The sequence below is a fragment of the Callospermophilus lateralis genome, chromosome 11 (assembly GCF_048772815.1).
Source record: "Callospermophilus lateralis isolate mCalLat2 chromosome 11, mCalLat2.hap1, whole genome shotgun sequence".
In the NCBI taxonomy this organism is placed as follows: domain Eukaryota; kingdom Metazoa; phylum Chordata; class Mammalia; order Rodentia; family Sciuridae; genus Callospermophilus; species Callospermophilus lateralis.
Window position 1 is genome coordinate 48,844,513 of NC_135315.1, and position 25,222 is coordinate 48,869,734.

Genomic DNA, 25,222 nt, shown 5'->3' on the forward strand with positions numbered 1-25,222 from the left:
ATGAGGCTCTCCCCTGCCCCTTCCTCACCAGCTTGGCATCCTACTTCCTCCCCAGATCCCACCAGCTTGAACCCATCTTCTTGGTCAGTGCTGGTCACTGTGTGCAGGGCCCAGGAGGCTGGAGGGAGCTGTCCCAGGCTGTGTGGCAGGCTGACTTATTCTGGCACAGACAGGGAGGCCCAGGAAGGAGCAGGGGAGGGGGTTGGGCTCCTGGCCTGGATAGAGGCAGTGTCTGCCAGGGCAGGGACCTAACCACTTGTGGGGGACGCTGAACCACATTACCTTGCTCCAACCTCGCTTAGTAAGTCTCATTTATTAAGACTGAGCCCAGGGGCCATTATATCCCCTCTCTTTCAGCCCCAAGACCCCATCTGGGATGTAAGGACAGGTGGACTGACTGAGTGGCTGGAGAACTCTGCGAGCTCAAGGAGGCATTGTACATACTGGAATGCTACCTAGACAGGTCAGGCAGGTTCCTGGACAGAGCCGGCACATTCCATCCCCTCCCTCCTAGGAACCCCAAGCTGGGGAAGGGGTTCACAGACTCAAATGCACATCAGGGATCTTCTCCCACACATCTGGCTAGGCCTCACAGCTAAATGGAGTCCAGAATCAAGGGCCCAGAGATAGGCATTAGGCTAGGGTCACACAGCAAGGCTGGAGCCACATCAGGACTAGACCTCCTCCCCTAGCTCTGGGATAAAGCACTAGATTGAATCTCCACCCCAGGCAGCCAGGACCTGCTGAGCATGACCAGCAATGGTAACAACCAGTGGATAAGCCAGGGAGCCAGGGCCTCAGTCCCTTGGGGTCGTGGTGGGGCAAGGACCTGGGGGGACAAGGGAGACATGGTCTCTTCACAGAGGGAGGGGCCAACAGGCTGGGATAACTGCTCAATGGCCTCCCACATAGCCCTTGCTCAGCTTATAAGGGCCTAGTGGGGCTCTGCCCTACCTCTAGCAATCCATCAGAAGGTTGAGACCCCAGGGGAAAATGAGGCAGGGACTCTCAGGCCTGAGTCTCACCCAGGCCCCAGGTTCTCCGTCTCTTGCCTGGGTTTGGGAACCTTCAGGGGTTGACCAGGTGGACTCTTTCACTTTGCCATCTAAGAGGTGGTTCCCAGGGTTAATTGGAATGGAAGGAACTGGGAATTGGGGGCAGGAGATGGAAATGGTCACAATGGTTCACTGGTATTGCCCAACCCACTCATCTAAGGAGTTCCCTTCATCAGCCTTGGGAAGGGACCCCGATCACTAGGTCTCAGTGAGATCCTAGGACACAAAAAGGTCACACAGGGTTTGGGCCCTTGGCCTCGGTGTGTCCATCTCCCAAGCCCCTGGGGCAAGTGGTATGAGTTACAAGAAATGCAGCAGAGGCTTGGACAAGTGCCATTTGTGGGTGGCAAGGGTGAGATCTGATGAAAAGCCCGTGCTGCCTCTAGGAGTCAGGACTCGGGGAAGAAGAACCCCTGGCCAACAGGAGGAGATGCCAGTACCTGGGCAGGCCGCAAAAGCGGGAGGTGGCCTCACCTGACTGCAGCAAGCCAGCGCCCCGGTCCTTGACCCCAAAGTGCTGCTGGATGTCCAGAAGGACACCTAGAGAGGGAGAAAGAGGATGTTTATCAGCAACGTGTAATACCTGGGTACCCCATCACCCCACCCCACCTAGGAGACCCCTCAGCCCAGCCCAGCTCAGCCCTCTTTCCCACCTTCAGAGCCCAGCTAGATCCCACCCCAGAACCACCCTACTATGACCTCCCCACTGCCCAGACCGCCCTCTTAGCCCCACTGGGCCTCCCATGTGCAGCCTGGAGACGGGTCCCCACCCCTCCACCAGTGAAGGGGCCCACAGTGCAGAGATGGGTGAGGCTGCCCTATGGTCACTCCACCCTGGGAGCAGCCACACCTCTTATCTGCCAGCCTAAGCCTTTTGCCCACCTGTGGCCAAACCCTGGCTCAGACATAGGGACCTAAGCAACAGGTATGGGCCCTGCCCTCAGGGAAACCACAAAGCCCAGAGCCCAGAGGGCAGGGGTGACTCCAGAGTATGGACAGACGCGGGCGCACACACGCTCACTCCAGCTGCCCTCCAGATTAAAACCAGGACTCCCTGTTTGTTCAACCGTAGGAGGTAGGATGCAGTCTGAAGCACGTGGGGCTCTAGGCCTGCTTTTTTGGGGAAAGGGAGTTCTTGAGACCATGCCTGCTCCCAAGTCCCAGCTACTTCCCCTGTCCTCTTAGAGCTCTGCCCGTCAAAGGGGAACCTGGAAGCCTTGAAGCCACCCACAGTTGCCCACAGACAGGCAGACAGACAGACCCAGGCTACCGGAGGCCCAGCAGAATCCTGGGCCCCGCCCCGCCCCGCCCCGCCCCGCTAGCTCTTAGCCAGGGCTCCTGAATCAGCCCCTGGCCCCACCAGCCCCAGGGGCCCCACCTCAGCTTATCTCTGAGGACAGCAGGATCTGGGGGGGGCCACAGGTCTCAGCCCCCTTCCTGAGAAGGGGTGGGGGAGAAAAGAGGAAGAGACAGGGCCCTGCAGTGGACAGAGGCCTCTGGGGGACTCCCAGAGCTCTTGGTGAGGATAACAATGACGGCCTTATACGTGATGGTAGTTTACATTGCTGAGCATTAAGTTATTCATTTGTTTAGCCTAATCAGGCAGGTGCTATTATCTCACTTGCCAGATGAGGAAACTGAGGAGAGGAAGTCCACTTATGGGTTCAAAGTCACACATCAGGGAAGCCAGGTAAAGCAGAACCCCCGAGCACTGATCAGGGTCCAGTCTGGAAGCTAGGGCTTGGGATGCAAAAGACACCAAGAGGCTTGAATACTAGGTTCCTCTCAAGACCCAGGCTGGGAAGCTGAGCAATTTTCCGGCTGCAGGGTCAGACCCAGCTGGTGTCCTGGCAGTCTGACAGCCCAGAGAAACTGGCCTCCTCCTTGTTAATGCCCTGAGTGAATTCACCACAATTACCCTAATGAAGAGTCTGTGTGAGGCTCAGTTAATGACTTAATAACCAAAGCCTAATGGGGCGACGGCCTTGCCTCCAAGGTGGAGGCGGAGGCCAGGGGCCAGTCCTGGTCCGGTAGGTCCCAATGGGCCTCTGGGCCTGGGTCAGGGCACTTCAGCATCCCAGCTGGTGGCCCTGCCATCCATAGGCCCACTGCCATTCCTTTAAGGTTATTTCAGTTGCCTCCTCTTCTAAGTAGTCTTCCCTGATTTCTCCCCTTCCCTCATCCTAAATGAGTTACAGTGCCCCATCTATGTCCCCAGCCCCATCTATGTCCATCCTAGCTTTGGTACTGCTCTTTAGGACAAGTTAGGATTCTATAGAGAAGACTCACAGGGACGGGGATATGAACTACTGGGACCCAGTGTGGCCAAAAGCTAAGAGACAATATTTATTGCTTTTTGCTAACTTCTGGGCACGGTGAGGCTCTAAGGATGGCATTTCTATCCTTGCCAGGCACGCTGGTATTTATAATTATCATTTCCATTCTGCATATGAAGAAATCAAGGCTCAAAGACCCAAAACTCTTTGTCATGCAGCACATTAGTTTTTGGAGGTCTGAAAATATAGAGAAAAAAAAACAAACAAACAAACTCCATTTCTCCCACTACACACTCATAACAAACTGCTTCTCTGACCAAACTGTGGGGGGTGGGGGGTCCCCACACATCAAATAGGCAATTAACTCTGCAGCAGACACCAGCTGGGTGTTTTTTAATTCCACTCGTTTCTGACACTATCTACCCAAGAGAGCATCAGATCCCCAAAGCGGAGGACTCAGTCCCAAGACTATCCCCCCCCCGCCCACTTTAGATGCCCATCACAGCCCCAGGCTGATTTACCTGTATAAATTGGGGTTCCCACGATCCTCTCCTTGGGTTTGATCAATTTGCTATAGCAACTAACAGAACTCAAAGGAACCCTTACATTTGCTTGGTTTATTATTATTTTTTAAATATTTTTAGTAGAGATGGGACATATTTATTTTTATATGGTGCTGAGGATCAAACCCAGTGCCTCACCTGTGCTAGGCAAGCACTCTACCTCTGAGCCACAACCCCAGCCCCTCACCTGATTTATTATAAAGGACATCACAAAGCACACGGATGAAGGGATGCTGGAGGACATGGAGCTTCCACGTCCTCTCCAGGCTCACCTGCCTGCAGTAACCTCAGCACTTCCACTCTCCCCACGCTCTCCAAATCTGGGGCTTTGGGGTTTTATGAAGGTTTCATTGTATAGTCACATAGACACAGCTGATTATATCTTGGCTAGGTGTGATCAGCTCAACCTTCAGCACCTCTCACCTCCCTGGAGGTTGAAGGCAATACTGAAAGACCCAACCCTTAATCCCATCTTGGCCTTCCCTGGGACCTGCCCCTATCCTAAAGCTATCCAGGGACCAGAGGGCATCAGTCATTCATTAGCATAAAGAGACTGATCATTTTGAAGATTTCCAGGATCTAGAAAGAGCCCTATGCCCGGAGGCAGGAAGAAGACCAAACACATTTTTCTCAATATCCACCCGGGGTCTGCTCCTGAAAACCAAAGTTTGTTCTTCTGCCACACTACCTCTTCATGTTTTGCTCTTGTCCCCAGCCCACAGCCCAGCACATAGCTGGACCTCAGGGACTCTCTGTGGGGCAGATGCACAGATGGACGGGTGGCCATGAACTGGGCACGGGACATGGTGAGTCAGCTCCAGAACACAGAACAGGGACTGTCACAGTTTTGGTAGATGAAAGGATGGGTGGAGTTGGGAGATGGCAGGAGAGCAAAAACATCCCCAAGGCCCAGGACTGTGGGTCTCTATCCACAGCTCAAAGGAAGGACGTGGGTTGGCGGCAACCAGAGCTCACAGGTCCACAGCCAAAGCATTCTTGCTTCCTCCCTGCAGCACAGCAACTGGACCCTTCCCCATCCATTGATTTCAAGGCCCAACATTTACCTCTGCCTCCAGGAAGCCTTCCCTGACTTCTTCTCCCACACAGAGTTCTTAGTAAGGGGAAGAAATATTTCTCCACATCCAGGTAGGCATCCCAGGGAGCTCCTGGGCAGTCTAGAACCCTGGACATAGGAAACCCTGGATCCCTACCACCACCCATTTCACCATCAGGAGGGAGCACAGCCTTGAACTCCACTTGAACTCCAAGAAGAGGGCCAGAGAACAGGACCTTTACAGGCTGTGAGGCCCATGGCCAGGCTCTGTCTGGATGAGGCCATGGCCATAGGAGGGCAGGATCCTGCTGGCTGCTGCTGGCACGGGAAGCGTGTGTCACAGCAGCTCGGCCGTCGTCTCACATTTTCCTCCAGGGCCCCAGCCTGGCTGGGCCCGCACACCCCCGCCCTTCTTGACCACAGCCTTATTTTTAGCCTCTTTCCTGGAGGCTGAGGTTTGGTGGGTCACAGGACGGGCCTCACGCCCAGGAACAGCTTCCCACAGCTCAGGCCAAGCCAAGACCCCAGCCCCACCATCTTCAGGACATGCAAGGTGGGGCTCCCACCCCAGAGACAGCCCCCAGCCAGCCCGGCCCACAAGGCCAGCCTCTCCAGGCAGCCACCCCAAATCCACATCCTGAAAGGCTCTCTGGCCCCAGGGTCCCCATCCCTCCAGGACACATTCTGGAACCACAGGAGCCCCTGAGTTTTCTCCTCCATTCACACCAGCTGGCCCATCCCAGCTCTCTCCCCACCCCCGGGCGGGGGTCTCTGCTATCTGAGGCCCACTCTCTCCAGCCCTGCAGAGATCCCACCCCATCAGCCCCTGACTTGGGCCTGGGTTTTCAGCCTCCCCTTGGTTTTTGTCTCCCACACAGCAGCCCAGACACCTGCTCACATGTCGCTCACCCCACCTATGAGGACATCCTTGATCTGTCTCCTTGGGCCAATACTCCTCCTCCCTCTTCCTGCAGAGTGGAAGTTGTTGTCGTTGAACCAGGGAGTGAACCCAGGGGTGCTTACCCACTGAGCCCACATCCCCAGCCCTTTTTAAAATATTTATATTTAGAGACAAGGTCTCAGTGCGTTGCTTAGGGCCTCGCTAAGTTGCTGAGGCTGGCTTTGAACTTGTGATCCTCCTGCCTCAGCCTCCCACACCACGTGTGCCACCATGTCCGGCTCGATGGAAGCTCTTGAAAAAGTTCTCTCCCCCAATTCCGTGTCCTCACCTGCATTACTGCCCTAAGGTCAGCCGTCTCTGTGCTCATCTCCACAGACTCTCTTGCCTCCATTTCTCAGCTTCCTGGACTCTCATTCCCCGACTCTCCAGCTGGTCCCCTTCTCTGAGCGGCACCAGTGCAGCACCCAAGCCGAGAACCTGGCAGTCAGCTGTTACCTTCTCCCTGCCTCCCTGAGCCCCAGGAATAGGCCCCAGCAAGCCGTCTCTTCTTCACCAGCCAGCCTCCTCCCCCGTCTCCTCGCCTCCAGCCTCTGCTGACCCAGCTACATCCCTCTTGCAGCTAGATCTCACCAGCACCAAGCAATCACTAAGTTCTAGGTCCTGAGCTGGGGCTCTGGAGCCCTCAAGTCCATCTCTGAACTCAAGGAGCTAATGCTGTGGCCTTGTGGGTGTCATCTCTTGCCACGCCTCAAGTCACCCAGGACTTTCTCAAGATCTACTGCCAGGCCCCTGGTTCAGTAATGCTAACAGGGCACATATTTATGTGAACTGAGTGCTTCCTGTGTGGCAGACACAGTCTGAAGAGCGTTAGCTCATTAAGTGTGACTGCCCAGTAATGCACAGTGGCTCCCCATCGCTGTCTGAATAAAGTCCAGGGCAATAGAGCCCTGGAGGCCCCCAGGATCTGGCCCTAACCCAGCCAGAGCTGCCACTAGTTGGGCCTCCATTTCTTCCCGGGTAAATAAAGAGGTTAGGAACTTCAGCAGTGCCCAGGCCTGCCCAAAAATCCCAATCCCCCTTAGAGAGAGTGCTTGCTAGAATATAGCCTCCTGGGCCCCACCTAGGTCTGCAGAATCGCCCAGAAGGGAGGCCCCTGTGCCTTGCCCATCACAGTCTGCAGCTCCAATGACCTGTGTCCTCTTCCTGCCTCATCCACCTCTGCCACATCCTCCAGGGCCCAGATCCAAGGTCATGCCTACCAGGGTGCCCCCTCCCTCCTCTGAGGCTCCTGGTAAAGTGGGCCCTAAAGGGGCCCCCAGAGCTAGATGGCCTCTGGCCCTGATTCACCCAGAGGGCTAGTCCCAGATGCTCATGGTGAGCACCCATCACAGCTGGGTGGCCCCCAAAAGAGTCGAGTCCAGGTCTCGGGACTCCTGGCTTCCTCCAGCCAGGTCCAACCTGCTGACATGATGGAGTCCTTGAAAGGCCAAGGGGTAAGAGAGCACTGACCTTGGGAGCACTAGCTTAGACAACCTTGGATATAAGGTGCAGAAAGCAAGATCCTGAGGTCTCTTCCTGTCCACTCAGCAGGAACAGGTCCCTGGGTGCTCAACCTTGTTCCCCCACATTCCCCAAGCACTGTCTTTATCACCACACAGTCCCTCTTCCTGAACATCTCTCAGAGCAGCAGGCAGCTTAGCCAAACTGTCAAGAGCATAGGCTTCAGAACAAGACCATCTGGGTTTTACACCCCAATTTTTCCACTTTCCCTGCTGTGTGACCTTAGTCAGTTAAACTACTTAACCTCCCTGACCCAGTTTGCTCCTCTGTAATATGACTTGGTTTCAAGACAGTTTTTCACATGGTTGTTTTGAGGTCTCCGTCATTTAATCCACCTAAAGTGTTTACAACAGTGGCCGGCACATAGTAGGTACTCGATAAACGTCACAAACGTTAACAGTGATCATTAACCAATGGCACAGGAACAGCCCCAGTCAAGAATGATGTGGAACCCTCCCCTCGGTTTTCTTTTCTCCAAAATGGGAGCAGGCACTTAGAAAGATGAACCCTAGGGACCTGAAGGGATGGACTGCTGCCATTGGTCAATCCCTCTCAGAGGGACCCTGTCCTCCTGTGGAGGCCTCAGCGCTGGCTCAGTTTTGCCCCTACTCCAGCGCTCAGCCACAGCTCCCACCCCTGGTAATTACAGGGGCCTAAGAGCCGGGCTCTGCTGACCTTGCTAGGGATGGCGAAGGCTGGGAAACCACAGCCTGGCCCCTCTGGCACCCTCACAGCCAGGGGCCCGCCAGGCAGTCCCTGAGCCAGGGACCCCAGCTCCCAAGCACACACACTCCCACCTGCCCTGTGATCTGCCTCCCGTCTCCAGCGACAAGCCGAGTGACCCCTTCTCTGAGCTTCTGGTTGCCCTGCTGTGTCCATTCCTGCACTCAACTGAGTTTGCTTTAAATGGGCCAACCCTCCCTCCCCCAAGCCACTCTACAAACCTGTCATTCATGTCAGGACAGCCTAGAGGGTATCTCTGTAGGCACCATGAAGATGAGGCCCCCCAGAGCTTTGGCCCCTTGGAAGAACACCCCATCCCCACCCAAGAGCCCTGCCTGCAGACCCCACCAGCCCCAGAGAGGCACCATCCCCGGAACCCAAGAGCCCCCCTCCTCCCAGCCACTTCTCTATGCCCAGAGTGGGCGGGGCCCACAGCCCGGCCTCTGGTCTGTGGTTCTAGCCTATCATTTGGGGCCAGCTTTCCTGGAACCAGACTCTGCCTTAGCAATTTGGGGGCTCTGCATAGCCACTCCTTCCCAGCTCAGCCTCCCAGCCCTGTCCTGGCCCAGGGACTCCCCAGACCACCAGGAGTCAGGAACGAGGTGGTCATAGCCTTATTATGACCCTCAGGGGATGTAACTGGTGCATTCGCTGACACAGGATAAAGCCAGGACACAGGGACAGAAAGGGTAGGGGGAAGATAAAGGCCCCTCAGAGTGGCGCATGTCAGGCCCTCACACCCTTAGCCTGTTCTGGTGTGTGGCTTCAGTGGCCGAGGAGAGCAGAGACCCCCAGCTCCCACTTCTTGGGTAGAAAACTGAGATTCAGGTGAATGGACAGAGCCTGAAGGATCAGGCACGAGCTGTCCTCCAAGCTCCTAGACCTGGCTGTGTTGCCACCCTCAGCTAGAAACTTCTAGAAAAAAGGCAGCACCTGGCCCCCGCACTCAACACCCATGCCAGTTGCCCTCATATGAGGGCTAGTAATGGTTTTGTGCCCAAGTAACCACCACTGTCCAGGCACAGCCCTCCACAGTTTTCAAAGCCTAAGCACGCTCCTGGCCCCAGGGACCCCAGCCAGCACGCCATGCTCAACAGCGAATGGCCACAGAGACCTGACAGAACTAGGTGCAGGGAGACCCTAGCAAGGTCTCCAGGTAGGGAGAAGACTGAGGAGGAAGCAGGTCAGGGCCCTGTCCTCCAGCTCCAAACTCTGGCTCATGGATTAACTCTACATATTTCTTGATCTAATTTCCATTCTTCTGCCCTCAGACACCTGTTCTCCAGGATTCCATTCACCCACCTCTCAGACACCTGGAGAGGACCAGGCCCAGAGCAGACCAGTGCTGTCCTTCACAAGGCCTCGCTGGGTGACCCAGGCCCAGCCCTGTGCCCTCAATGCCTTATCTGCAGAGGAGACAGGGCAAAGACGCCACTGTGCCCTCCTGGATGTCTGGAAGTCACTCTGCCCAACATGGGGGTGGGGTTGACCCATTGTCAAGACTGAGGACAGGGCAGACAAGGACTGCCTTGGACTACTTCCTCTCGTTTCCTTCCTGGAGACATGAGGCCCGAGGCTCATTGTGTGCCCTGGGCTGGACAAAAGGGCAGCACCAGTTACTGGCAGAGAAGCCCTGGCCTCAGCAGCAGTGGCCTGGCCCTTAACCTATCCAAGCCAACAAACGCCCTTTCTACCCACTCTAGGGTCAGACAGGACTGGGTCAACCCAAGTCTACCACCCAAGCCTGGGCCAGCCTCACATGGATGCTGGGGTCATAGATAGATGGCCCCTCAAGGCTGGAGGGAGATGATGACCTTACATGGGGACAGGTGCTGTGATGGAAGCAGAACAGGGAGCAGCCAAAAACCAAGAGTTAGAGGCTGGGGGTGTGGCTCAGAGGTAGAGCACTTGCCTAGCATGTGAGAGACCCTGGGTTCCATTCCCAGCACCACACACACACACACAAAAAAAAAAAAAAAAAAAAAAAAAAAAAAAAAAAAAACAGTGTTAAGTGCCTGGTTCAGTCCAGAGAATTGGAGAAGCCCTCCTGGAAGGAGCACAGAACACTACCAGGACCCACCAGGGCAAATGGAGGCTGGCAGCTCCTGGAGAACAGACCTGATTATCCTGGGGGAGAGAGATGCAAGCACAGCCAGCAAAGCAGACAAGAGTTCTGGAGACCAAATACCCTATGAGGACCTGACCACAGCAAGAGAGGGACAAAATCTCTATTCAGGGGCTGGGGATATGGCTCAAGTGGTAGCGCACTCGCCTGGCATGCGTGAGGCACTGGGTTCAATCCTCAGCACCACATAAAGATAAAATAAAGATATTGTGTCCACCTAAAGCTGAAAAACAAATATATAAAAAAAATCTCTATTCAGGGATCAGAGGGAGGGTCAGGATCTCCCTTGAGTCACACAGCAAAACCAGCAGCAAGAAGCTCAGCCCCAGAGACACTCAGGGTCCAAGAGGGAGCCCAACCCCAAAATCCTGGGGCTAAGGCAGTGTTATTTGCCTCTCTTTTTTCTTTTCTTTTTTTTTTGTGTGTGTGTTACTGGGAATTGAACCCAGGAACGCTCTACCACTGAACTGCACCCACCCCAGTCCTTTATAATTTTTATTTTGAGACAGAGTCTTGCCAAGTTGCCTAGAGCTGGCCTTAAACTTGTAATCCTCCTGCCTCAGCCTCCTGAGTTGCTGGGATCATAGGCGCAAGCCACCACGCGGTTTGCCTCCCTCATTCTTATCTCTGTCTCTCCTCAAGATTTCAGTCCCCCACACCCAAGCAGAAACAAAAGCCACTTCTTTTTATGGAAGGGTCTAGGGAAGGGATGAGGAGCTCTGTCCCTGGGCAGCTCTGTCTAGGGCAGCCTCACTCCCAGGACAGGCTATGAACTGCATGCAGTCGGTAGCCTTCCTGCCCCAGTCACAAAATGGGAAACTGAGGCTTACGCCAGGGATGTGTCTGGCGCGGGGTCCCAGGCTAGGTGAGTCTCATGGCACTTCCTCCGACAAGTCAGCAGCACAGTAGAGGTGCTGGCAGAAGCAGCAGGAAGTGCCTGGAGAGAGAAGCAGGCTTGAGGGAAAGGGCAGCTGGTGATCAGTCACTGTGGCCTCACCTGAGCACATCCTCTGCCAGAAAGGTGATCAAGATGCTCCGCCCCTTAGCCCTCAGCTGGGACTTCCCCACTGTACAGACATGGCAATGACCAGGACAGGGCCACTCAAAGGGGCAGGGCAGGGACTGTGTTTATCCTTAAGGTGACTACCTATCTCGTGGATAACCACAGAGTCACTAGGCTCTAGGACTGGCTTGGTACCCCCTAGGCCTCAGTTTCCCCGTTCATCAGCTCCTGTTAGACTCTACTGGACATAGGGAAGAAAGCCGCGGGGAGAATGAGCCCCAACCTGACAGCTCCTCCCCGTCTGTATTCAGCGAGGCCACTCAGGGGAAGCCCCCTGAGTCCCAGCTCCTGGCTGGGCCCCTGGGCTCATCTCTCCTTCTGGGTTTGTGTTAGTGAGTGGTTGCCATGGAGACTGGTCTCAGCTTCTTTGGCAGAAAAGGACTCCCCCAGGGCAGGGCTCTGCCTCTTATCACCAGCCCCCACTCCGCCCAACTCCAATGCCCAGTGTGTGGTGGGCTGGATCAAAGGGAAAGAAAATAGGTCTTGGGAAGGGAACAGGTGCCTCAGAAAAGTTGGGAAAGAATCTCAATTCTCCAATAGTCATTCACCAACCATAATTAGGGCCTGGACCAGCTCCCTCTTGCTGGGCCTGGTTCCAGGAGCAAAATGCTACCACCTACACCCTCAGTTCTGCTTCCATTTTACAGATGGCAGAATGGGATCCCGGGGGCAGAGGCCGCTCTGGCATCAGGAAGCAGAGCTGGGAAGGGAGCGGGTGCTTAAGACCCTCTCCTGAGGGGCTTCCTCCTTCCTCTGACCTGGCAGCCATAGGGGACTCAGAATACACAGTGGGTGGCTGCTGGGTTGGCTGAGCCGAGGGAGCCATGTGCCCTAAGGGAACTCAAACTGCCTGAACTAAATAGAACCCAAATTCACCTGTCCAGGAGGGCTCTTGCCCTGGCCAGCAGAATCTATGAGCTTCCAGATCAGAAGCAGGGGACATGCCCTACCGCCATCCAAGGTTCCTGGAGCTAGAGGGCCTGCTGCATTGGGGCGTGCCATGTGACCCTGGGCAAGTTCCTTTGTTCTAGGCATCATCCCCATCTGCACAAGGAGGTAGAGGGAAGGATTTAGATGAAATTTCTAGACTACCTCAATTTCATCCAACCAAAGCAATGCTCAAGAAGAAAAGGGAATGGGTGCCTGGGCCTCCCCACCTGGGTCTGAGGGCGGCTGCCCTCAGGGGGTTCTCATGGGGAGGTGGAAAGACCATAATTAACAGGATCGCTGGGTGGCGCTGGGAATGCTAGGGCAGAGGCAGAAGCCACTCGGTTCCCAGGATAGAGCCCAGCCCTGGTGCAAAGGGAGGAGCTAGCAAAGGTGTCTGGAAGGGACTATCACAGACAGAGAAATGGGAAGGACGTTCTAGCTGGGGACACAGCTTGAGCCTCTGCATGAAAGAGAAGGCAGCTGACATTTGTAAAGCCTTCAGAGCTTTCTGGCCTAGTCCCAGGTGCTTTGGATACATTCTCATTCATTCCACATAGCCCAGGAGGTTGAGATGATCCCACAGAAGGCTCAGGTGATGGCTGCAAGGTCACGCAGCTGGCCAAGCTGAAGAGCGTGGACTCTAGACCGGTACTGTCCACACTGATGACCCCCAGCCAGCTGGTGACTGTCCACTGTAACACTGACATGTGCTGAGAAGGTAAATTATGCACTGGGTTTCAAAGACAGTATGAAAAAATGCAAAATATCCCAGTAATAAATTTGATATTAATTACACATTGAAATATGTTGGATACATTAAGTAAAATATATTATTGTTTAATTGTATCTTATTTCTTTTTTAATTTGGCTACCAGAAAATTTGAAACTAATGTGGCTTGCATTATATTCCTCTTGGACAGAGCTGGTCTATACCATAAAATAAAGAAATGCACAGGATAAATATAAAGGAGAGTGGGAATTCCTTCCTTCTTTGATGGGGCCCAGTTGTGAGGCTCTCAGAGTCCAAGAGGGCAAATATCAAAGGTGACTGAACAGCAGAGTACCTGCATCCTGCCTCTGTCCCAGGAGCCAACAGGTAGACACAGGCCCTGGCACAAGGAACATAAAGCCATAGTAATTACCATAGAGACGGTTAATGTTCTTAAAAAACTGAACTTGGGGGCAGTGGGAGGGAAGTGTCCCATAAAGAGAGAGGTAGCCAGGCTTATCCGGAGAGGAAATCAGCACATGTTATGTGCTGGGGGCGGGGTGGTGCATGAGCCCCAGCCCTGGGCCTCCACAGAGCAGGATGCACAGCCCAAGCTGGGTGTTTGCCCAGGGCTTTCCGGGCCTTCCTCCCCCCTGCCCCACACCCCTCTTAGTCACCTATTCCCATCCCCCTGACCAATTCACCAGAAATTAGCTATCTTGTTCCCCCATTCTGACAGTCTAACCCATGTAGAGGTAGGAGCAGATAAGCACCAGACCTCCTGATCCCACCCTCTCCCCCTGGCAGAGTCAGTTCCCTCAAGAATGTCAGAGGGGGTGGTCTAGAGCCAGAAAAAAAAATGAGTCGGAAAGTGTTACAGTCCAGATCAGCACCACTCGTTCCTCAGCTGGGAGAGAGTGGGGAGACCTCCAGACAGACTTACTATTAGAGCTAACACCACCTTTTTTGTCCACCTTCGGGGCCATCTTGGATGAGGGCCTGTCCAGGGGCCTTGATTCCCCCATCAAGGTGTACAGAAGGTATACAAAAGCCTATTTTGCACCAATTACAAGTCCCTGATATTCTCTGACTTCTCCCCACAGGGTGGCACCTAAGCTCCTAGGCAGAATGGCACAAGTACGACAGGGTCTGTACACTGGGGTGTTTTTGTTTGTTTTGGTACTAGGGATTGAACCCAGGAGCACTTTTTAATTTTTTATTTTGAGGCAGGGTCTTGCTAAGTTACTGAGGTTCTCACTAGGTTGCTGAGGTTGGCCTTAAACTTGCAATCCTCCTCTCCTGCCTCAGCCTCCCGAGTCCCTGGAATGAATTACAGGCATGCGTCACCACACCCAGAATTTGGGGAGTGCTCAATACTGCTCCTGTTCACCAGATCAAGGTAAGAGTCTCTTGGAGTTGGTTCAACCCATTGGAGTACTGACACCACTAGTACCTACTTTCAACTCTCCCCAGTGGAGGAACAGAGAGCCCAAAGGGTTTTGCAAGCATGAATTGGGAGAAGAGGAAGCTTCTGCTCTCCCATTAGAGTTTTTCTCTTCCACCTGATACAACTCCATTCAACAGACGGGAAACTAAGGCCCAGAGAGGGACACCCAGGTGGCATGTGTTTAATAATCCACTTGCCAATCATCCCTAAAATTTCTTTAGAGTCTATCCTAAACCTCCCTTTTGTTCTATGGTGGCAGGTTCTGGGCTAGCATGCCAAATATCCAGAACTGTTCTCCTACTGCAGGGAGCCTCCACCTATGCCACCCTGGCCAGATTCCTTTCCTCTCAGCACTATATCATTCCCAGTTGGAGGCTGATCCATCTAGGGCAAGTCCCGACTTCTTGACCCCTGAGAAGTCAGGGAGAAGAGCCAGCAGAAGGGAATCCCAGAACCGTCTCCATCCCAAGAGGGGTCAATCAACTCACAAATAGGGAGACAGACCTAAACATAAGCTGAGACTGGCCCAAGGTCACACACAAAGCACATTTGGGACAAATCTGGGATTAGAATCCTGTTGTTCTATCCATCTCAATCCCATCTTTATCGCTGATTCCCAGGGGTGTTCACAGAGGATGAGGCCTCCCCTCTTTCGCCCCAGAGGCCGGTGCTGTGCCCCAGGCCCCAAGCGCCATAGAGCAGGGGGAGGCGTCTTCAGGCCTGTAGCCAGGGCCAGCTGCAAACCGCATCCAGGGTCCCCGGGCGCCGCGGACCCGCCCCGCCCCTCCCTCGGCTCCCCGCAGGCCGGAGCCTTTGTCAGCCACGCGCTCACAAGCTCACACACACATCCGCGCCGCCACGAGCGCACACACTTAGTCTCCCTGGCGCACACCCGCAAGGGGCGCACACACTCGCCGCACGCACTCTGGGTGGTGGAAGCGGCCGAGGAAGGAAAGAACTGACGGGCCCTGGATACACAGACGGTCTGGGCTAGGGGAAGACGGAGAGAGGCCCGGGAACCTGCGGCTGTGGCGGGAGGGGACTCAGAGGAAAGAACGCAGAGACGCAGAGGAGACTCGCAGAAGAGGAAAACGGAAGGGCCGTCAAGGGCTGGCGAGGACGCGCCGGCTGATTTAGGGATGGAGACTCGTCCAATCCCTGTCCCCTGGTTGTGTGGGGGGGTTTCAGATTAAACCCGTGGAGCACCGGGGCATCACTTGCTCAGTTGTGCCTGAGCATACAGTCCTTACTCCACGTAGGGCTTGGATATAGGGAGCCTGGGACCAAAAAGCTCCCTAGGGTACTCCGTTGGGGCGGGGGGTGGGGGGGGATTCCTGGTCCTCGGGTTGGGTGGGGCACTTGCTCACCTGCCACGGTGTACCTGTCCAGGTAGTTAAGCACGTTGCCCAAGCTGAGGATGGCGGCAGCTGCCCCCCGCCCGCGGCCCAAGGTGGCTGGTTTGGGCTGCTGTGCGCCGGGGCCCTTGGCAGCGGCTGCGCAGCCGGGGGTGCCGGCGATGCTGGGGGGTCCGGACGGGGCCCGCCTTACACTGCCGGACAGCGTCTGCACCTCATCGTCGGGGGCCACGACTCCAGCGCTCCCGGCGCCCCGCGCCCCGCAACAACCGCTACCGCCGGCCCCTCGCTGCGCCCCCCGGCGCCGGCGCCGCCGCTCCGCGTCCGCCTCCTCCTCCTCCGCGCCGCCCGCCGCCGCCGAGGCGCATTCCAGGCACATCATGCCGGCCGGGATCGGGGCGGCGGGGGGCGCGGGGGCCGCGGGGCCCAGCTTGGGCCCTCTCAGTGCGTGCGTGCGCTGCGGAGCCGCCGCTGCACCATCCCGGCTGGGCCCCGTCGGCTTCTGAGCTCGGGCTCGGGCCCCGGCTGCGGCGCTGCCAGTGTTCAGCCCGACGCGCCGCCGTCGCCGCGGCGGCTCTGACAGCTGCAGTCCGGACCCGCCCACCAGTTCCGCGCCCAATCAGCTCATTGCTCGGTCCACAACCCCGCCCCGCACGTGCTGCCCCGAGGGGCAGCGGGGGGGCCTGGCCGCAGAGCCCCACCCACCTGACGGGGGCGCTGTCACGCTGGAACCGTGCGGCCGCGGAAGCCGGCTAAGAGCTGGACGGGTTTTGCGGGGAGCTACCCAGCTGGGATTGGGGTGCTGGAAGCAGGAATCCCTAGCACCTACTCAGTAATCTCCACCCAATCTCTACCATGAGAGTGAATTCCTGGCAGAGACTGGGAGAGGACCGAGGGCGTAAGCCTAGGATATCTGGACAACCTGGAGAGAAGGATCTCAGATGGTCAAAACAGAGACACCTGTTGGAAAGCCTGTGGCTCTAATGGCTGCTCAAGCTCCATGATTCAGCCAGCTCAGGGAGGGCTAAGTGATTGGTCGGGGCACAGCTCAGGACCCAGACCTCCATCAGAAAAGCTGTGCTGCCTGCCTCCCCAGGGAAATACATCTCCAGCCCCAAAACTACCCGGAGCCCACTCGTGTGTGTGCACCCAGATCCTACCCATGTCTCACAGAGTGGCATTCCCAGGTAGGGGGACCCAGGGTTCCCATTAGGGTCCAACAGAAACCAGGACACTGAGGAAGAGCCTCCTTTCCAGACAATGTGAGACAAGCTTATAATCTCAGATACTGATGAGGCAGGAAGATTGCAAGTTCAAGGCCAGTTAGGGCAATTTAGCGAGACCCTTTCTTTCTTTCTTTCTTTCTTTCTTTCTTTCTTTCTTTCTCTCTTTTTTTTGGGGGGGGGGGCTACGCAGGATGGAACTCAGGGGCACACGACCACTGAGCCACATCCCCAGCCCTATTTTATATTTTACTTAGAGACAAGGTTTCACTGAGTTGCTTAGCACCTCACTTTTGCTGAGGCTGGCTTTGAACTCACAATCCTCCGGCCTCAGCCTCCCAATCTGCTCAGATTACTGGTGTGTACCACCCTGCCTGGCCTAGTGAGACCCTTTAAAAAAAAAAATGGGAATGTAGTTCAGTGATAAGGCACCCCTGGGTTCAATGCCCAGTACTGCACACACACACACACACACACACACACACACACACACACATACACACACACAGAATAGGGGCCTGTTCTCCTGAAGGTATCACCTCCCCAGGCTTCAGACTTCCAACTTTGCACCGGGATGGTACAAAACAATTAAGGGAAATCAGGAAACTGGGTCCTAGCCCAGAGATGTGTGGCATGATCCTGGACAGGGCCCCTACCTCTCTCTGGGTCTCAATTTCTCTGTCGGGGGGTAGGTAAGAGGAGGGGAGTCAGAGGGTCTGAAAGTGAGGGGTCACTGCTCTCTCCCAGGGAGGGATGGTCCTGTCTCCTCTGGATAGTGGCCAAGTAACCCCTGTGTTCAGAGCCACCATCACTGCCCTGACACATTTTAGAGGTTCTGTGATTTCCTTTTTCTCCCCCATTATCTCTTTGGGATTTTGATTGAAATTAGAATCCTGTACAAAGTACCGAAGACACAATGTTAGAACTGGACAGACCCTCAGAAACCAGATTTTTTTCCCCATTTTACAGGCAGGTCCCAGGGCATGGAAATGACCTCTGCATGAACATGCAGCTAGTCAGTCGCAGGGTTGGAGCTAACCCAGGGCTCTGCTATCCTGTAGAATTGAGAGCTTATATCCTACTGCAGGCTTCTCTGGACCCCATGGCCACAAGCAGGTGCAGTTTATTGAAGTGTCAGCCACAGTGAGTCATGGCATAGCCAAAGGGTAATGCAGCATGAGGCACCCCACACATACACTGTCTCTGGTGAGCAGAGTTAATCCCCAAGCTGGTGTTTCTTGGCACCTTCGAGGTGTATTTTAAATTCTGCGAAGTGACTAAAAATATGCTTCAGTGTGTTGGGTATGAATGACTGTGACAGGAGGGTTAGGAAAACAGATTTCATTCTGAATGTTGTCCGCTGCCTCTTGCCAGCTTGCTGAACTCAGGCCTGCAAAAGTCAGATGAGGGAAGTTCCACTGGGTGGCCTGTGATGACAAGTGATTAACAGGCAAGGACAGACCTAGGAGCTCCATGGGGAGAGAACTGGGCCCAGCCAGTGATCCTCAGAATGCTGTGATGGTGCCAGCTTCAGGAGTGTCTGGCTGTGGGACCTACCCAGCTGAAGAGCGGTGAAGAAGCCACAGCCCTGGCACTGAGCCGCACCTCACACTCCCATTCCCATTCCCTCTAACTGCCCATCCTTTCCCCACAGCCCTGTCCAGGGGAACAGGACTTTCCTCTGGACCCAAAAGAAGAGCATTCTTTTTCCCTTTCCACTACTGGATAGAAAAAAAAAAAATAAGTTTTGAGTCTTTTGAATTTGGGGGAATTCTGAACTGCTATCAAGCAAGTCAGTCATTCCTTCTGTGTGAATTTCTCTGGAATTTTAACCCAAAGGCAGTTTTAGAGTTGGTCCTGTGTGGGATAAAGGACCACCAAAGGCAGGGTGATACAGAGGACAGTAAGCCTTTTCTGGCCATGTGGCCCTGGGCAAATCACAGTGGTTTTCTTAGAACCTCTGGCAGTATCATAGGACCATTGGTCACAGAAGGGTTCTTATCTCTGTCTCACTGATGGAGACTGACGCCCAGGAAAAGAAGTAATTTGCCCAAGGTCTCATACAGAGCAAGTGATGGACTAAATCCATGTGTGTCTGCCTCTTAACCCAGCACGTACCCAAATGCCCACAGTGCTGCGCTGAGCTGCTGCAGCAATGAGTTTTCCTATGGGTACAACAGGAAATGGGCTAAAGGGGCTTCTGATTGGGTACAAAACAAATGGGGCACAGGACATTCATGGCCATTATTTCAAGCACAAGTGTACTTGGGAAGTTGTAGGGTGAAACAGAGGAGCAAGTTTCCCAAGGGACTTTTCAGAGCCTTTACTATGAGAGTATATATTCTGGGTCTCTCAGAGGGAGGTAGAAATTGCCATGTGTTCACATGACTACAATTCCCCAAAAACATTCAGAAACGCTGGCCTATAATGTACCAGCTCCCCCAAGGCTGATAACTGGAAGTTCAGTCCACCTTCCTTCTGCCCATTCCCCCACCTGGGAGTGTCTCCAAGGTTCAGGCCTCAGTTTCTTCCCTTCTCACATGGCACATGCTCTTTTGGAAGCCTCTCACCCACGCCGCCCAGGCTCTCATTAATCATCCATGTGCTCGTGACACCCCATCCTCCATGCCTCTCTATGTGCCTCATCTCCAAGCCCTAGATCCATATGCAGTCTCCTGCACACACCCCCTCCCTAGGGACTCTGCAGACACCTTAAGCTCAGTACATCCAAAACTAAATGCCTCATCCTTCCCCCAAACCTGCTCCCACCTTGGTATCATTTATCTCTTGAAAAGTGGCACATCACCCATAGTGTCAACAAGAAGGAGATTTGGGGGCCATTTGGGTCTCTCACTGTCACATCATCTTTTGGGACTCATCTAGAGACACAATTTTTTTTTCTCAATGCCCCCACAGCCCACTAACATCTCAGACCTCTCTGCATCTCCCTGGACCCTTGTAAAGTTCAACATCACCATTTCCAGTATCTCCCTCTAGGCTTTTCTCCATAGTGCCTGCTGGTGACTTTCTCAATCACATATGTGACCCCATCACTACCTGGTACAAAACCTTTCCATGGATCCCAACTGCATATAGAATTATAAGTATCTGAGTTCCTTAATGCCATCTGCATGACTCTTTACAACCCACGACCCCCTAGCCCAGCTTTCACTTCCCCACCTCTCAAAATTATTCTCCACCACACTGAACATGGAGCCCCCTGAACTCAATTACAGCCATTATACTTTCTGAAGTCTGGGTGAGTGGCAAGAATTGGGTCACAGTCCTTGCCCTCCCCTTAAAAGAAAAGCCCTGGTCCTGTTAACCTAATGATGGTTCAGGACCATGGAGAGCGTCACACATGCAACCCCCCTCCCCGACCCTTTAGTAGGACTCTGGCTAGCTGTCTACCTAGCTCCCTCCTCCCGCTGGTCCTTCAGAAACCCAACACAGACATGGCTTCCTCCAGGAAGCCTTTCCTGACCCACCTGAACAACCAGTCATTTCCTCTGGGCTCTTGAGTAACCTGTGCATCTGATTATGTTTTGTGCATCTGATTATGTTTGTATAAGAGGCCACCGGTATCACCACCCCCTGACAAACCATAAGCCTTGAGGGCCCATACCTTGTCTGATTCATCTTCAAGATCCAAGCACAGAGGAGGTGCTTGGAGAATGTTTGTTGATTGAAGGAGTAAATGACATTTAGCAGGTGCAGGAAATGTGTGTTGATTTATATCATGTATCTGTTGCTCTGAGTGACTCAGAAACCAGCCAGATTCCTTTCCTGACCCCTCTAGAAAAGGCATTTTCTCCCTGTTTGACTCCACCCTCCATTAGTCGCCACATGACATTTACCTCCACCCTTAGATTAGCCTTCCCTACAGGTCACCACCCACGGGTGGGGAGAAGGCACCTCTTCTCTGGTCCTGCTGTTACCAAGCAGAGGACTCACTGAAGCACCCCATCCCCCAGCCCGAGCTTGCCTCATAAGTCTTGTTCAGAATGCCTCATCGCTGCCTCTCTCTCGGCTGCTCAGAACAGATGGTGCTGAGTCCCCACTAACACAGAAGTTCCTGTTCTGTCATCTGAATATTTTTAACACTTTCTAAATTATAGAAATTTCAATCCCCTTTGATCATGGACCCAGACAATCAGAAATGAAGAACCCCCTTGAGGGACATTGAGCCCAGTCTCTTCACCATCCCATGAGAAGCTACATCCTAGGGAGGGTCCGAGGCCTGGCCAAGATCATTGCAGTGGACACTATCTTTGTTTTGGACTTTTGACACTTTTTTCTTACATTGTTTTTTGTTTTCCTGGGGCTTCGTATGGAAACCGGGACCTCACACATGCTACCACAGAGCTCCAGCCCCAATCTTGCTGTCTTGTTTTGATGATTAGAATTCATTCATTCCTCTTCTTAACAGCACTCTGGTCTCCTGGTCTTAATGGAGTGATAAATCAAGGTGTGGGCATAGCATCCTAGCTAGTCCAACTAGACTCTTAGGCCCAGGGCTTTAAATCTTGAATAGATGGCAAAAAAAAAAAAAAAAAAAAGAAAAAAGAAAAAAAGAAAAGAAAAAATGTCTGGAGCTCCGGAGAAGACCCCCAAATAAGATGGCCCAGCAGTAGATCCCACTGTTATGTATAATTATAATGCACCAATAAAAAGGAGGGAAAATAACAAGTATTTTTTTAAAGAATAAAACGGCCCAGGAACCCCCACTCCTGAAACACTAACATGTCCCATCAATTCCGTAAACTCCTGATATGCTTCCAATGAATGCCTTCCCTACTTAAGTCAGCCTGTTTCTGTTGCATATAACCCCACATCCCAAACTGATGTGATCACCCAGGTACCATGTACCTCCCTGTGTTGGGAGAAAGGATGGCTCCAGCCATCTCTGCTGCCTCCTGCCTGCTTTTTTGGGGGGTTACTAGGGATTGATCCCAGGGGCATTCAATACTGAGCCACATTCTCAGCCCTTTCATATAGATATATTTTATTTGGAGACAGGGTTTTGCTAAGTTGCTTAGGGCCTTGCTAAATTGCTGAAGCTGGCTTTGAACTTGCAATCCTCCTGCCTCCAGAGCTGCTGAGATTACAGGCATGTGCCACAGCACTGGGTTCCTGCCTGCTCTTCTACAGAGACTTCTATAGCTCAATAACCTCTCAAGTCCACCCAGGCATAGGCAAATGTCACACACTTCAGAGAATGAGCCAGACCGACTGAGGGCTGGTGTTGCAGGGGAACAAGCCAGAGTTAGGGTGCAGGAATCTAGACCCACATGCTCAATCCCCAAGCCTTAGGTCAGAGTGGAAGAAGAACTTTTATCAGTACTTTATAAACATCCCTTGTGCTTGCAGCCCAGTATAGAGATTAGCAGGCAAACAGGCAGAGGGGCAGCCAGGATCTCACCTGGCAGTCATTAACACATGAAGTAAGCAGGGTCAGGCTTAAGGACTTGTCCTGCTGAGTAGCATTTTCCCTCCTGTTGACATTCCCAGTAAACAAGTCCAGAGTATCAGCAACTGGGATTACCCAACAAGTACTCTTTAGGCCTAGAAGATGTTCCTGTTTACCAGACTCTTCTACTCTAGCCAGGCTCTCCCAGCCTCTCACAGACCCAGACCTGAGACTTCAGCCCACTATGACTGGTCCCAAGGAGGCAGGAGGTGGGAGCTGAGTGAAGCTGGGGTCCGGCAGGTGGAAGATTCAGACCAGGAGCAGGGCTTCCATGGTCTAGACCCAGCCTGAGAATCACATGAGGCCTGCTCTAGCAAAACCACATTTCATTCACCTCTTGCATACACTGGGAAATCCATAGCTCCAAGAAAAACAGGAGGTAGCCCAGTCACACAGCCAGTAAAAGCTGAGATGACCCATGGTGTCCCAGCTCCAGCCCAGACTGGCTGCCTCCTTCTCAGGAGAAACCAGTTTTCCTCACAAGTGCATTTCCTTGGAATTCCAGGGAAGCCTATTTCCTGAGCACCCATGTGAAGGCATAGAACCAGGAGCTGGGCAGTCTGGTGATGCCCACTCTGGAAGGAGGACTGACCCTGGGGGTCAGGTGCAGGCTAACTGGAGAGTCCAGTTCCTGGGACCTGTCACAGCCAATGAGGGTGGGGAGGGTTCCCAGGAGGCAGGGATGGAGCAGACAAGGGGCAGGAGCTGTGAGGGAGTTGGGCCACTGTTCTGCCCACAGCTGCTGGGAGATAGGCACAGTGGAGGTGTCAATCAGCAAGTGAATAAGTGATCGCCTGGCTGGGCACCAGAGGAGGGGACAGAACCTCAGGTTCCTGGGCAGAAAGAACATGCCTCCCTACTGCTGCCCGCCTGGAAGCTGTTGATCTCTTGCAGGGCCCGCTGAGCCCAGCTGCTCTGAACCCAGTGGCAAGTGTGGGTCCCACAGAGCTGACCCTCCCACCAGGTGGTGCTGGGGTCAGAGCGTGGGCTGAGGGTGGCACAGGAAACAGGGCACGGCCAAGAATACTGGTGCACCGCCATGCAAGCCCCTCTAAGTGGCTCTGGGGCAGCTGCTTCTGTTTCTGTGCAGGCTTGGGCACCCCTCCAGGTGGTTCTCACTTCAGGGACCACCCTGTACCCTTTGCCTAGGGACTGCCCACCCCTTCCTCTCTCCCTCCTCCTTCCTTCAGAGGCATGCAACATAAGGCTATAAATAACAGGATTGTTTAAAGACCTGATATCCATGGCTTTGAACCGGTCACACTTTAATTGGGTCCATCCACAACCAGGCTGAGGACCCTCAGCTGGAAGGGCCTTGTGCTGGGTGCAGGTACAGTCCTCCCTCAGAGGGTGTTGACAGCTCAATTTCCAGCCCAGCCACAGGCCCTGCCAACTCTCTTACTGGGAGCGAACAAGCAGCAGGTGCAGCTCAGCCAGAGTCCCTGAGTCACAGCCAAAAGTGGGCAGAGGCACTGCCACTGTGGGACCAGTGGGAGGAGCGTGGACATGGCAGGGGGGCTCCTTGCTGCAGGGCAGGAGCCTCAGGGGTCCTCTGTGGAGGCGCTGATGCCAGAAAGCAGGCCTTTGCTCTCCATGTCCTTGCTGTCCAGGGTCCCTGCAGGAGGAGAGAAGCTCAGCCAACCCAAAAGGAAGCAGAAGGGATTCTGGGACCAGGTCTGGAAACAACATGTCAGGAAATCCTCTAGCTCTAATTTGCAAAGTAAATTGCAGATCCAACCCCATGGCATTGCCATCAGTGCCACTGTGGTCTTAGTACCACTTCTCCACTGGCTGCTTTCAGAACTTCCTGGGGTCCCTCTGTCCCAACTCTGAGCCCTACAGTCTGTTCTCAAGTAACAGCAACGTGATGCTTTCACAATGGAAATCAGATCCCCTATGGCTCCTTCTGTGGAAACCCCACAGTGACTCCATCATATTCAGAATTAAGGGCACAATCCTGGCAAGGATTCCCCCGGCTCTGCCTGCCCTGGTCTTGTAACTGCTGTCCTCATACTTATCACTGTGCCTCTTATTCCTGCTCCAGCCACATTGACCTCCTTGTTGACCCTCAACACATTGGGTACATTTCTACCTCAGGTTCTCACTGCCTGGAGCCCCTTCCACCAGAGAGCTGCTTACTCCATCACTTCCTCTAAATCTTTGCTCCAATGTCACCTGTGCAGAGAGGAGCTCCCTGCCCCCATCCATCCCTCTCTACCTCCACTTTATGTCTAGTTATAGCACTCATCACCTCAAATATATTACATCGCTCACTTTTTTGTTTGTTTGTTTCTGATCTGTCTCCATACCTTATAGAGTGTCAGCTCCCTGAGGGCTTACTTAGATTTGGCCTAATTTGGTCACTCCGCAGCATCTGCAAGCTTGCCTGGCATATAGCAGGAGTGTAATTGAATGAAAACAAACAAACAAGCAAACAAGCCAGCCAGGGGCTGAGGATGGGCCATTGCTCCCTGCCTCTAGGTGTTCAGCCCTGAGCCCAGCATGGGTACAAGGGCAGGAGTACCTGTGTCAGGCTGCTGGGACTGGGCCTGGGCCTGGGCCTGGGCCTGGTCTCTCTCCAGGTGCAGCGCCGTTAGCAGGAAGCAGCCACCACCCAGGACGATGACAAAGGCACAGCATAGGAAGCTCTGCTGCAGGCTGAGGAAGCGCTGCAGATAGGAGTCCAGGCGCCTGGCCCGCAGGGCACTAGAGATCTGCCGAGGACAGAGTGCTGTTGCCAGGGAAGTGTGGAGCCTCCCCCAGACCCT

The 25,222-nt window shown here is 53.9% G+C and overlaps 2 protein-coding genes across 4 annotated transcripts in view; both read right to left on the minus strand.

Moving 5' to 3' along the window:
- The window catches only part of Spns2 (SPNS lysolipid transporter 2, sphingosine-1-phosphate), a 36,726-nt gene extending 20,406 nt beyond the window's left edge, over positions 1-16,320 (minus strand). For 2 of the 3 annotated variants that reach the window (XM_076871737.1, XM_076871738.1), the window contains exons 1-2: positions 15,774-16,320; positions 1,530-1,595 (exon numbers count right to left, since the gene is read on the minus strand). In XM_076871737.1, coding sequence (XP_076727852.1) covers positions 1,530-1,595; positions 15,774-16,143 — 436 coding nt within the window. In that variant the 5' untranslated portion in view covers positions 16,144-16,320. The remainder of the gene's footprint in view (positions 1-1,529; positions 1,596-15,773) is intronic. The other variant, XR_013092736.1, reaches the window with a different exon arrangement.
- Positions 16,321-23,995: 7,675 nt separating this feature from the next.
- The window catches only part of Spns3 (SPNS lysolipid transporter 3, sphingosine-1-phosphate (putative)), a 42,661-nt gene continuing 41,434 nt past the window's right edge, over positions 23,996-25,222 (minus strand). The window contains exons 9-10 of the mRNA XM_076871391.1: positions 24,979-25,168; positions 23,996-24,069 (exon numbers count right to left, since the gene is read on the minus strand). Coding sequence (XP_076727506.1) covers positions 23,996-24,069; positions 24,979-25,168 — 264 coding nt within the window. The remainder of the gene's footprint in view (positions 24,070-24,978; positions 25,169-25,222) is intronic.